This window comes from Fringilla coelebs, assembly GCF_963513975.1.
Source record: "Fringilla coelebs genome assembly, chromosome: 2".
Lineage (NCBI taxonomy): Eukaryota > Metazoa > Chordata > Aves > Passeriformes > Fringillidae > Fringilla > Fringilla coelebs.
In genome coordinates, this window is record NC_140029.1 from 65,394,953 (window position 1) to 65,409,228 (window position 14,276).

The window sequence follows — 14,276 nt, forward strand, 5'->3', positions numbered from 1 at the left end:
TGATAAGGTTAGAATTGAACTTACTTATGAAAGAGGTTTCTCCCAGGTAACCTCTCCGTTTGAGAACAACATCAAGATACTTGGTCTCTTCATTTACTAAGTAATGCTCTTTTTCTAAGGAGATCCACGCCCAGTTCAGGCGAAAATGTTGATTCTTCAGCTTATTGCCTCCTGCAAATCAAAATTAAAAAGACATAATTAAAACATTTCATTTTTGGTAAAGATTAGAGGTCAATGCAACCTCGTATCCTGGGTAAGATATGTATCTACCTGGACATCCCAATCCAAAGGTTTTAAAGATTTAAAACTAAGAAATTACAAGTAAGGAACTCAACCAGAACACATTTGCTACACATCGGAGTAAATCTTTTCTTAGATGCATACAAACATAGTACACTAATCCTCTTATTTCTCAAGAAAAAAGCATCAAGTATTAATTAAAATGTATTTGGCGTGCCTTCTGTATATCATCCTAATGGAAGTGCTTTTTATTGCTCTAGAATCTTGCAAGCAGTAATAAAATGAGCTGCTCAGCTCACTGATGGCAGACGCTCACTCGGCAACGGTCTTCAGGCCTGTGTGTCTGTAGACTGTAGTCTGATTTCCTTCCCACAAGGTGCTGCTACAGAACAAGGTTTGCTCAGGTAACAACTGTCTTTCATGTGCAAGAAATTTCCTTTAGAAATTAACACTTCTATACCCAAGCCAGTGAAAAAGGTGAACAGCAGAGAGATGTATATAAGCATTTAAATTAATTAATGGCTTAATTACTTGAGGAAGGGACAAATGAAGGTTGGTTTACCCCTTCCAGTTTCTTCCATTCTTGAAAAACAAGGCAGCCACTCCACATGCTTTCACTCTGCTTCAAAGATAAGCCCCTATGTTTCTTTATTGACCTGCCTACTCGAAAAGCCAGGAACTAAAGTTGTGCAATATCACATGAAGGCAAAGGTACTGTGTAAATGTAAGGAGGGAAATGGTTACTGGAGTATCTCCCTGCCCTCCTCACCCGGCTCCTTTCTGCTCTTTTGATCTCTATTGTTTCTGACAAAGGGGAAGGCTACAAACATACATATCAGGAACTAATGAGCAGCAGAAAGACCCAGCAGCTCTAGTGCTGCAGCAGTAACTACAACAGCACTTACATTAGGTTAGCTGTATGTTATATCTTCCCATTGGTTTATGGGGACAAATGTAACAGAATACTTCTTGTTCTCTAATCCAGTGAGAAAAACCATTTGTGTGCCCCCCTTGAACACTTTGCCCAATTTGACCATAATTTAACAGAAGGATAAAAGCTTCTGACATATATAAAGGATGGAAATTTATTGTCTTTTAGAGGAGAGAGAACCTATTTGTACCACGAGTGAGAATAAATACTGCTGCACGAACCTACTAAAAATGAGAATGCCAGATTTTTGAAATTGCCAAGGTAAAGGAAAATTTTCTAGCTGAGTTTGCATCCTTTTAAACAACAAATATTCTAACCAGAGGATAGAAGAAAAGAAAATCTGGCATAAATTTTTCTCTTATCCAAAGAACTCAAGGTTAAATGTGCTGTGGACAAAGGCACACAATCTACATTTTACATACGGGCCTCTTATGAGTGAAATTTAGGAAGAGAAAAAGCACAAGACAGGCAATAAAAAAGATTTAGTATTGTCTTCATTCCACCTATTTCTTGCTTACAGCTGTTTCTCTCACATTTTTTTTTTCGAGAGGGAAAAAAACCCAAACAAACACACAAAAAAGTGTATTTCTTATGGGGGTTACAGCAAGCCTCCATTTTTACAGATCTACTTCTGTCCCTGAAATATATAATGTTCACCTCTTAGAATGTGCAATACCAAACACATCAGCTTTAAAATTTTAAGAAAAGAATCTAGGTATTTTAAACCTTTGTGTCTTCACTTTTTTGCTTTTTTAAATTTTTTTTGCTTTTTGTTCAAAAGATATATTTTCTGATTTATACAAGCCATTTGACAGTCCACTGTCCCAGAGAGTAAGACCGCTGTTCTTCTTATTCCTAGCTGCTACTACTACTACTACTACTATTATTATTATTACTACAGACCTCTAATAAAACAGAGCAGGAAGCATATGATACACCTTACCTAATTTCAGGTTTTTATTTTGGGGCTAGAAATCCTAAACTGTTTTTATAGTCAAACCCAGGAAAGAGGCATTTTGTAAAGCTATGACTTAATTTAGACATTTATTTTTGAATAAGATTAGCTTTGCCTTAAAATATTCAAAAATACATGCATTTTTCCTCAGCAGTGCTTAAAAACTCCTGTTGTAGGTTGTACTCCTCCTGTAGATTGTAGACACTTTTATTACAGCTATCTAATGCTGTGTAAAATGAATTCCCCCCTGCCTAATCTGGATGAAACTGCTACAACAGAGTAGAGCCAAGCACCACACAAACACAACCCTGTGAAGAATATCAAGAGAACAGATTTTAGAAGTCAGATTTTAAAAGGTCAGAAATACAACAGCACATGCCACTTTAATTTGGTTCACTATTTAAATAAGTGCCAGCCCTATAATAATATTTCTATCAGCAGATGGATTGTGCACTGCTCGGAAGCACTGTCCTTGGGCACAGTCAGACATTTAGCTGCTGGGCAAAACCAGTTTTGCTTTTATTTCTCTTCCACACAAGTACTGGCAGTATAAGTACATCAGAAGTCCAGAGAAGGAAGCCATTACTTTTAAAACTACACAAAAGGAAGGAGGGCAGTGTTTGAACATGGTAAATCCAAAGGAACTTTGCATCAATGAGACGTGGTTGGCAAGAGGCTGCTAAAGCGAGGCATGAAAATTCACGTTTCCTGAATTTTGCCAGAGATCAGAGTGCAGCAGTGCTAAATCAGAAGATGCTAGATGGGAGGTGGTGCAGTGAGATATTAGTGAGAAATGAGATGGCAAGAGTTGTAAGATGCATTTAGAAACTTTGTAAGGCACTGAAGGTAAGGATCTAGAATAATTTGAGTCACAAAGTGACTTCATGACTGAGACTTTAAGGACCATCTGAAAAGGTTTGCCTGTATATGACAAGTCAAAGATAGATATAATGTGGAACTGGTCTTCATAGAAATCCTGTCAGCAAATTGTTTGCCTGTCAGAAAACAGCGATGTATTATTTTTGCAAAGGTCATCAAACAAGAAGTTCCTAAAAAGATTAAGTCATTTGGAAAAAACAGATTCAGTTACACAACGTGAATACAAGAGGAGAGGGAGGAGGACTTGGTCAGTCAGACGCTTGAAGGGAAAAATATTCAAATTAATATTCCCATTCAAGCATTCATCTTACCAGCCATGCTGCTCAGATATCTTAAAGTTATAAATCCTTAATGAAAAAATACAGATTGTCAGAATTTTCTATCATGGTTCAAGAGCTTAGAGAAGGAAAGAATCAGTTCCAGTTTTCTCCTTAGATCATAGAGCTATGTAAAGACAGTATAAAAATAATTCTAACATTAAATTGTGTGCCTTGAGCAGTGTTGACCTGAGGGGCCAAAAAAAATGGCCATTCTGTAACGAAAGTCTGATTGCAGTTTTGCTGTCCCTAGGAGCTACTGCAGACCCTAATTCATAAATAAAAGCAAATAACTGCACCTCAGTATTCACTTATTGACACAACAGAAACTGATGCATCTTAATGCAGATATTGCCCTCCCTGCTGAGTATCCATGGCATAAATCAGAGATGGATCAGCAAAAGTGTGCCTACCCTGCCTACCCACAACCACACACACTCATTGTGGGCACAAGATATGTCTGTGCAAACACAGCTATTTGGGACCTGCAGAGCTTCAAGGTACAATGTATCTGCTCTCTTTAGTCATTAGCTAAAGTTGCTTAATGGAGAAAAAACCTAATCTATAAATTCCTCCCGGACAAAGAACATATATCAAAACCAAGAAAGAGTGGAAAAAGAGTTTTAACAAATCTGATTCTATGATCAAAGGCTATTCCCTCTGCTATGACCATCAGAAAGGGTATATCCTGTACAACTGCCTTAATTTCATATGGAAATTGCAGAAATGAAATGCATAAGTTAACCCAGCACACAACACATGCCACTAGAAAGTTGTGAATCGACTTTAACAATGCATAAGATAACCTAATGATATTACCTGATTAGAAGAGCTTTAAAATGCTTCACCTTTATAAGAGTCTTTCAAGTATACTGAAATAGAGCCCAATCTCTAAAACTACTTGCTGAACTCTGCACTCTCCTGCACTCTACCTGCCACTGTAACTCAATATATTTGCAGAACATTTCAAAATGCACCCCCTAAACCAGTCCCGAGTGATTAGGGACTAAAACAATGCTTTCTCTGAACTCCTCATGAGAAAACACACACTTCCCAGCATTATGGACTTAGCTTGCCTGGAGTATAATTGCTGGTATCCAATGAACTGCAGACAGTTTCCATCTTTCAGTACTTTCTGTAACTCTTTTTTCTGTTTTATGTCTACCCCAAGAAACAAGTTGGAAGGGCCACATTTGCCAGGGATCAGAATAAGCAAATGCCTGAAGCCACATAGCAGAAGAAATACCTGAAAAATACCATGTAGCTGCTTTGTTAAAAAGGGGATAGGGAAGTGAGAGACAAGACATGAATGTCAAGGTTTCCTAGTGCATATTAAATTTGGATCCTCGTAAAATTCAACTAAGTGTCACTAAGGATGTCTCCAAGTACAGTCTGGAGATTCACACTGGGTTAATCCAAGGAATTCCCAATTCAAGCCTATGTCCCATTCTTCTGTAGGAGATTAACTGGGTTCTGATTAAGAGGTTAACTTGATTTTCATTGGCAAAAAACTGTGCAAGCAAATATGCACTGGCTCATCAGCCAATTAGTCTCATAGCTTTAAATTAATTTCATTATAAATCAGCTCTGTAGAAATTCACCGAGAGCCAGGATACTGTCACTCTACTGGCTGCACGAAGAAACTATGAGTTTTCAAAGGAAAAAACAAGTGGATAAAGAGCAACCCAATCTGAATCACCAAAAAAGAGGCTGGAGCACTGTGTGTGTTTGGTAGCCTTTATTCATTAAGTACTTAGTTTGTAACTGATTTCTGGAAAATCCAAAAGATGCACTTGCTGGTTTTGGATTCTGTGCTGCAAGCAAGGGACTAGGTCTCCAGGATGACCACTGCTTCTGAGCAGAAAAGAGCTCAGAGCAAAAAAATTCAGTATCTCCAGTGAATAACCACTCCTGGCAAAACACAGTATGTTTTCGCTCAGGTTCCAGAGCACAGGGACATTATCAACTGGCTCCTGTTCCACAAAAGGTGCAGACAAGAGTTCTGCCTCAGAGATCCTTACAAGGGATCTTTCCTAGACACAGGATTCATATCATCTAATGCTACCCTATAAAAGATGTATGCTTAATTAAACCTAGCTGTCTAGGCACAAGGAATGGAAAGAAATACATCTTCAGGAACTGCAGGCACATCTTATATAAACAGCTGGTTCACCTTCTGGCAAGATTGACCCACTCCATCGAATGTAACGGGAGTGTGTTCAACCCACCAGTCTCTATGGCTAACTAAAACCCAGTCCAGGCATCTTCTTGACAAAGGAGGTCCTGAGAAACCTCAAAGACACAACTGGTCCTAACTGTAATATGGTAAACTTGTAAATGTAAACATTTTAAAAGTAATCTTGGGAATATTTAAACATGGCAGCAAAAAAAATTGATTTGGTTTAGAAAAACTGTTCTGCTACTCTAAAGTTATTTCCATGTTGTCATTAAACTAATTAGTATTTTGTGTAGTCACTAACTAACTTTGCATGAGAAAATGAATTTAAATTGCCTTGTGAGTATTAACAGAGAAAACCCAAACATACCACTCAAGCTGTCATGACTATCATTAAACAATGCCCACATTACCTAAAGCACAATACCTTTTCCCTAAAGATCCACACCCTGCACCTCCCTCTGAGGGAAAAAAAAACCAAAAAAAACCACCACCTGGATTAGTTAAGGCTTCATACATGCATGGCCTGCAGCAACAAGTAAATTTATTAGATCTCTGACAACACATTCTTAAAATAAACTTAATAGTTTTCAGTCTCTGCTCACTAATTTGTTTTGTGGCGCCAGACAACTTCTCCCAAGAGGCTCTGGCTGAACTGAAGCAAGGCTCATTTCCTCGGCTCACAGAATAACGGGTTTAGCTCAACCATCTTAGCTACTGTCACACAGGGCACTTCTCTTGTGGTTTATACCTTTAAAGTACACATGTATTAGCCCACAGGAAAACTACCCTCATTTAAAGCCTGCTCAGATAGAGTGTTAAATTTGAGGGTCATGGCACATCCTAAGCCCCAGCCAATTTATGAGTAATAACAGAAAAGTGTACTGCAATCTCACAAATGCAAGACACTACAATAGAACAGGAGTCAGGAAAAATATGATTGAAATCAAAATATTATCTCACTTCATATTGTACTATTTTAAGAAATTTCTCTATTCTGGGAAAAGAATAGACCAATTTCCCCTTCATTAGATTACATTTTCTTTTAGAACACACTACTGCAAATTCCTACATACGTGCCTAATATTTCAATGTCTGCAAAATCATTCTCATGCTTAAAACCAGGGTGCATGAAGGGGTATCATCTGAAACTGAGACCCCTAATTTTTCACAATGAATTTTAAATTGCTTTTGTGTGTGAAACTGGCAAATTTCCCTTGAAGAAGTAATTGAACTTTTCAACTTTTTTTTTTTTTCCCCTAGCTGTTGAACACTGTCTTGGAAGAAAATTCCCCTCCATTTCAGATTACAATCCAAACTCATAAATCTCAGATTTTACAGACGTAAGAGGAAAATATATTCAAGAGGAATTAAAGAGGTTATTATTATTTGCAAAACCTACTCTAAACAAGTTGGAATAGTGTTTCCATTTTATCAACTGGACTTCCTATACCCACTGAGCATTGACAGAAAAAGCATTCTTTTAACTCTGCATCAAAGTGATTGAACTGCTTTTTGTTATTAAGAATTTACTTCCAGAGACTTGAATTTTGATTCCTTTTCTGTTCTGACAATACAATAAATAAAATGCTTGACTGAATGGAGGAGAACAAATGTCAGGCAGGTTCAATATTTTTTAATTAATTTCAGAGTAATTGTACCAGGTAATCTCAAATATTTGACTTTTAATATTATTTGACCAGAGAAACTCCTTTGTGGTGCCTTTCATCCTTTTTAAGCTATGTCAAACCTATAACCTTTTGCAGGTGAGTTAGTCCTGCTCAGCAAGGGCAGATTAAAAAACAGAAAATATAAAATTGTTGATATAAACAAGAGCAGAAAAGGATTCCCTTTGAAGTCACCAACTTCGACTAGAGACAAGCCTTGCAGAGAAGTCAATGATATTAGTTCTGCTGAGGAAACAAATATTTTTGCAATAATGTGTTATTTTTTATATGATGACGAAATTTTTAGTGTTACTTGAAGTCTATCCTAAGGGGCAAAATTGTGTATTCCTATGGCAGTAATTATAATATATTCCTGTATTATTTCATCTGGAAATCCTATGTTGTATTCATAGCATATATTACAAGAAGGAAAAAAAACAAACCTGGAAGAAGCCGAAGATTCCTTAAGAGTCAAGCCAAGATGTCAAAAATCTGTTTGAACTTTAAAAATAAGTGCACAAAAGTACTTCAGAAATGAAGAGTATAGTTGATAGCCCAGAATAATATGAGCACTGTGAGTTTTCCAAGAGAGGAGCTTAACAGACACAAAGCAGAAGGACAGGGAACAGAAGTGACTGTGAAATTATGAAAACTCTATCTTGATAGTATGCTGCTTCCAACACATCATTTCTTTCTCCCTCTTCTCTGCATGACATCTTCACTTGCACTTTGAGATAAGTAGCAACTAAATTAAAATCAGCAGTAGAAAAATTGCATTTTGACAATCAAATTTGGTCTTATTATACAAGACTTTGACAACTTATGTACGGTTCACATTTTATTTGGCTTGAAAAGAGATTACTGTTTAAGCTATTTAACTTGATTTGGCATTCCTCAAGCTTCTGAAAAATCCTTTATGAAGATTTCCACCACTGTTCCCCTCATGTATTGAGAAATCAAAATCTTTCAGCTTTTTCCCAAGGGTCAGGGAGGCAATGTTTTTTCTCAATCAAGTCTGGCTCCCACCAAATCTGCTGGCTGTTGCATACAGGCAGGTGAAGGCCTGGCTATCTCAAGTTTACATTTTTTGCCTTAGAGTTTGTACAGAAACATGCAAAGGTGGAATCGCAGCAGTTTGAACTTGCCAGCCAGCACAAATGTTTATTGCTTTTAAAGAAAGCTATCTCCCACCCTTTCTTGAAGGGAGCTGCACAGCACTCACCTGTTGGGACATGACCTCAGCCTCCCACATGTCACCTGCTGTAGCTGCTGAGGTTGCTGAGACACAAACCAGGACAGTTCCCTGGGCTGCAGAGCCATGGGGGGCACTTGGGAAGTTGCTGGGAAAACTTGCCTGCAGCAATCTGAACAAAGCTGATGACACAGTGCTAAGTTGTCATCACCTACCTCCTCCTTTTGGCTGGGGGTGTTAAAATTGTTATTTTAAACTGACTTCATGGCTGCTCAAAGTACTCATTTTCTTTCCCCCACTAAATGTGACAGTGCCCTTGCTACCTGTTAGGATTCCTGATTCTTGTGGAATGCAATAACATACTAGTGACTGAGGCCCATGGAAGCCCATTCCAGGAATGCCACAGAAGCCCCATGGACCATAGGGCCATGAAGAATAGAGGATACAGCAGAGGTTGGAAAACAGAGCAGAGGTGAGAAAATGACAAAGCTCACTGGTTGCTCAGTGAGATTAACAGGACATCTCAGATGGAATCAGCCTGGGCAGCCCTCCGGCTGCATAAGTATAGATGGTTACAGAAACCCTTCTAGTCACTGATTGCCACAGAGCCACCTGGGAAAGCCTCTCCCCTTCCTCCTCTTCTTACCCTAATTCTAGAAGAAAATGGATGTCTTAATTGATTAATGAGAGGTACATGAGAGGTATATCAGAGGTGCATAACTTACACTCACGGGATTTTTTTTCTCCGTTCTATAGGATCAAATAGGTGTGGATATGAATTAACAGCAGAAAATGAGATGTCAAAGGTATTAATCTTCTGAAAACTGTGCAATATATGAAACGTCACTGCTTGCTGGTTCTCTGTTTGATGCCTCCAGAAAGATGCACATTTCAGCCCATCCACAAAAGCTGAGTGACCAGCTGGTCAGTTTGAAAGCAATACACTGCTGATCCTCCTGTGCAAAACTATCTATGCCACACATTCTAAAGAAAAATATGGCAGTGAGTCCTTAGTTAGAGATAGATCTGAAAAGTAATGTGATCCATAATAGTTTCGATCATTCTAACATATGCACATGTAACTTTACTCATGCCCACACCCTTGCTAAATCAGATCCTTGACTGGTTTCTCTGTGTCAGAGAAATTTTTCTGCTTTAACTCTACTGGTCAGTCCTATCTTGTCACTTGGAAGGGTGACCTTTAGACTTAAGCTTTCCAAAGAAGTACCTGCTATTTTTCTGCCTATTTAAAAAAATCACTTGCCCAGGTCACTTTCTCATTCCTTTTCAGAGGGAAAACATTACTAATATTTTTTATTTATAAGGTTGCATCGGGTGTGGCTGAGATGGAGTTCATTTTCCCCACAGCAGCCTTCACAGTGGTGTGTTTTGCACTGGTGTTGATAACCAGTGGGTTTGGCTCCTGCTGAGCAGGGCTGGCACAGCATCAGAACTGTCTCTCCAACTTTCCACCATCCTTCAGTTGGCTGGGGATGGCAAAATTTTGGCAGGGGACACAAACAGGACAGCTAATCCAAACTGACCAAAAGGATATTCTCACTAATCTCCACCTACAAAAGCAGGGGCTTCTTCCCTTTGTCTCCACTTCTACAGTGGAACACTCCAAAATTGTTGAACAGATGAAACTGGATGCTTTTTGACTAAATGGAATAAAATATTTGAAATCAGATGAACTTTCAGGTCCTTTCAAACCCAAAATCATTCTATGATTCTATAATTGGGTGCTGCAGTCCAAAGGAGGTCTCACAATAAGTTGTTTTTCCACACTTTGACTCAAATATCTCAAGAGAACATATTGAGATCTTGAAACATTTTTGTCCAAACATATTTCTAATCCTTTGGACATGATTCTTACCTCATGTTAATAAATCAATATATCTTTTAGATTTCTTAGCTGCTGAGACACAAGCAATATACCTCTGTTCTTCACCTCTTTACATACTCCCTGAGTAAGTTCTTGAGAGGACAATGAGGGTAATACCGTCCAACATAACTATGGGAAAGCACTTTCTTTTCACTTTCTGGTTAATGAGCAACTTTCAGGATAAGTTGGATAAAAGTCCTTATGTTAAAGAACATTGGAGGGAAAAGTGAAAAGAAATGTGTACTGTCTCAAAACTACTTGTTCAATGCAGACACATTTGCTCTAGTATGTGCTTACATTAAGAGCCCTAGGTTGTAGTTCTTTTATTGAACAGGTATTTCAATCTACAGTCACCAAGATACCTTAACATGCTTTTGCACATGAACGTGGGGGCAAGACACAGGATGTGCATCCCGTTAGAGCGACACAAACAAGCTCTAGTTGAGTAGGTACCTCTTCATGGCACAAAGGATAGTGCCACATGACTCAGCCCTGCCAGAGGCAGAGCTTTACCAGATGGATGCTCTGCTGAGCCTCCTCAACCCTGCTGATTCCTCTGATAGTTCATTAAGCTCTGTCTTGAGTAGGTCACTAAGGGACTTTGTGTCTCCATAGACAGAAAAGGTTTAGTTTTGGCTAGAAGGAAATAAATGAGGGTAGATTTGATCTTGGGTTCTCTCCGTGCTTTTTGATAGTTCACTCTGCAGGTTGTTGGACACACTTGTCTCTCTCTTTCCTACTCAAGTGTGGCCACAGAAACCATTTGCTCCCCAGTCTGCCATCACATGCCCTTCTCAGGGTAAATACAGTAGCTGCTTACATAGACATACAACCCAGGCCAAATCTTCCAGCCTTTTTTCTTACACTTTCCTTTAACATTACTCAACAGCTACAGATGTGCCTGCCATATGTGTCAGACAAATTTCACAGCCATTTTCACACCAGTGTCCTCAAAGGGCACTGCTTTCTCTGAGTTACATTTTGATAAGCAGAACACTACTTAAATCTACTGGAGAACAGGCTGGCAAAACTCATGGCATGAAAGCGGGCCTGGAATTTCATTCAGACTATGATAAACATTTTCTTTCTAAGAGATCTTGAGAATGAGATTTGGACAGAGCAATCTATGGGAAAGCTACAACCTTTTAGGTTAACTCTTTGCTCCCTTAGCAAGTAGGCAATAAATGCCTAGGCATTTAGGCCTAGGCAAGTAGGCATTTTTTGAATAAAAAAAATGTTATGCAGAAATGCGTGGAAGTTCAAAATAAAAAGCATATTTATGGTTTTTACTATACATAAGTATACTTACACACATACACACACACATATATATATATATAAAATGATGAAAATACTCCAGATTAACAGTTGAAATTTGACCATATCCCAGTATGGCTATACATCTATTTCAACTTTAAAAAGTTGAAAGAACTACATGTGTTCTCTTCTTCTATCATGCAGTACTGAGTGAAGCTGGCTTTATAATATCTAAATTTATGCTCAAACCAAATCAAATTTGATGATTAAATATGCCCTGTCACTTTGTGTTCCTGCAGACCCACTGGTTGCAAAATAAAAAAAAAAAACAAAAAAAAACCCAAATAACCCCACAAATCCATATTATTACAAACAGTGCAAAACTTACTGCAAATCATTCCTGTGAATTCCTGAATGCTCTCTGCAATCTACTAAATATTTTGTACAATTTTTTCGTCTGTGGTTGACACACAAGTGAACTCCTATAAATATACATAAAGTCAGCAGTAACCATTTTGTAAAATGTTCCAAAGAATCATAATGTAGCATGATGGAAAGACAACTAAGTCTGATATGATGCAGCAGATCGGCTTGAGACAGAAAGGCTCTGCAGGGGGACTTGGCCAGGCTCAATCAATGTGCTGAGGCCAACGGTGTGAGATTCAACAAGGTCAAATTCCATGTCTTGAACTTGGGCCACAACAGACCCATGTAGCAGTACAGGCTGGGGGCAGAGTAGCTGGAAAGTGACCCAGAGGAAAAGGACCTGGGGGTGCTGGACAACGGCAGCTGAACGTGAGCCAGAGTGCCCAGGTGGCCACAAAGACCAATGGCATCCTGGCCTGCATCAGCCACAGTGTGTCCAGCAGGAGCAGGGCAGGGATTGTGCTCCTGTACCCAGCACTGGTGAGGGCACACCTCAAATCCCACATCCAGTTCTGGGCCAATCACTACAAGAAGGACACTGAGGTGCTGGAGTGTGTCCAGAGAAGGGCAATGGGGCTGGGGAAGGGTCTAGAGAATAAATCATATAAGGAGTGGTTGAGGGAGCTGGGGGTGTTTAGCCTGAAAAAGAGGAGGCTCAGGGGTGACCTTATCACTCTCTAAAACTGCTTGAAAGGAGGTTATAGCAAGGTGGGGGCAGTCTCTTCTGCCAAGCAGTAGTGACAGGACAAGAGGAAATGGCCTCAAACTGTACCAAGGAAAGTTCAGGTATGACAACAGGAATTTTTTTTTTCAATGAAAGAATGATCAGGTTGCCTGAAGTGCGGGTGGAGTCACCATCCCTAGAAGTGTTCAAGAAATGACTGGACATGAAACTTAGTTGACGCGGTGATGTTCAGTCAAAACTTGGATTCTATAATCTTGGAGGTCCTTTCCAACCTTAATGATTCTCGGATTTTACAGTTCTATATTTGAGTCAACACATAAAACATTCTGACACTTAGTAGTCAAGAAATCAGCCTTATTTGGGTCAATAACAGAACAGTGGAAACTTTCATTACTTTCCTATGAAAATTAAATAGTGTGTCAAGCAAATAGCTTAGAATGCTTTGAGTTCTTTAGACCTTTCAACAAGGTATAAATCTCTTGACTGTAGTAAGTATAATATTTATATGTTCTAACCTATGCCAGAATATTATTATTAATATGGTAAAAGAAAAATTATAAACTTGCATCTTTTAGAGAATATTATTGCTACAATTCCCTCCATTCCTAGCATTGCAGCACTGTACTGTAAACGCCAGCAGTGAACTCCAGGCCAGCATTCATTTCTATGGTTTGAATCTGCCCAAGAGCCAGTGTGAAGTGCAATCATCACCAAACAATGCAGTGTGAATATTGATTTATAAGTTAACATGAATTAACACCAACGTATTTGATTGGTAATTTGTGTGGAATATGGAGAATATAATTAATGCTAAAGAATTTTACACCTGATATGCTCAAATGATTGACATCACATTTTTTGACCATGGAGATTTACATTTTTCATATAAGTTTTGGGAAGAATCTAAATTTCTTCCCAGCAGCTATGTATACCATATTTTAAGAGACCATGTGCATTTCAACTGATGAACTTAAGCCAGATTTCTTTGTACATAGTTAGATTAATATAGAAAATTGAGATGCACTAGTTTCATGGAATACTCTTTAATATGTTCCTACACTGCAAGTCTTTCTATCTGTATATATATAAATCCATATAATTATATATGTATACATAAGTTCCTATAGATACATACACACAGACCTATGTAAGAATGAACTCTTTAAACTTCATTGAATACAGTGCCTTTACTCTGTATTCAAAATCAGTCTCATTCTGCAGCTCAGCTGAAGCAAAAGAAGCCACAATTGCTCATTAAGATAAAGACCTGGTCCACAGTATTTGTGCTTCTCTGCCATCCCAAAATCCGTAGTAGCTGCTTACCAGTGATAATCACTTCATATCACCAACATAAAGGGGAATAAATGTGCTCACAGAACCCTATCCACAAAAATTTAGCATTTTTAAAAGCTGAATTTGTGCATTGGGATTTCTTTTTCATCTTACAGAGAATTTGAGTCTTCATTAACCACTGGAAGAACCTATGTAACCGGGTGAGGATTAATTTTTTTGGTTGTTTAAAATAAATCAGTAACATGGATAATAATATTACAGTTATGAATAGTAATAGTATTTTGCTGGATGAAGTGAAATAAAATATTCTGCAGATCTCCACAGTAAGTTTTTACATATTAATAGTTGCATTCTACCTGACTCCCACTCCATT

At 38.4% G+C, this 14,276-nt stretch overlaps 1 protein-coding gene across 1 annotated transcript in view; it reads right to left on the reverse strand.

The window, feature by feature from the left end:
• FREM2 (FRAS1 related extracellular matrix 2) overlaps window positions 1-14,276 on the reverse strand; it is a gene marked incomplete at both ends in the record, with an annotated part of 115,701 nt that overhangs the window by 54,200 nt on the left and 47,225 nt on the right. The window contains one exon of the mRNA XM_084201299.1: window positions 25-171. Coding sequence (XP_084057425.1) covers window positions 25-171 — 147 coding nt within the window. The remainder of the gene's footprint in view (window positions 1-24; window positions 172-14,276) is intronic.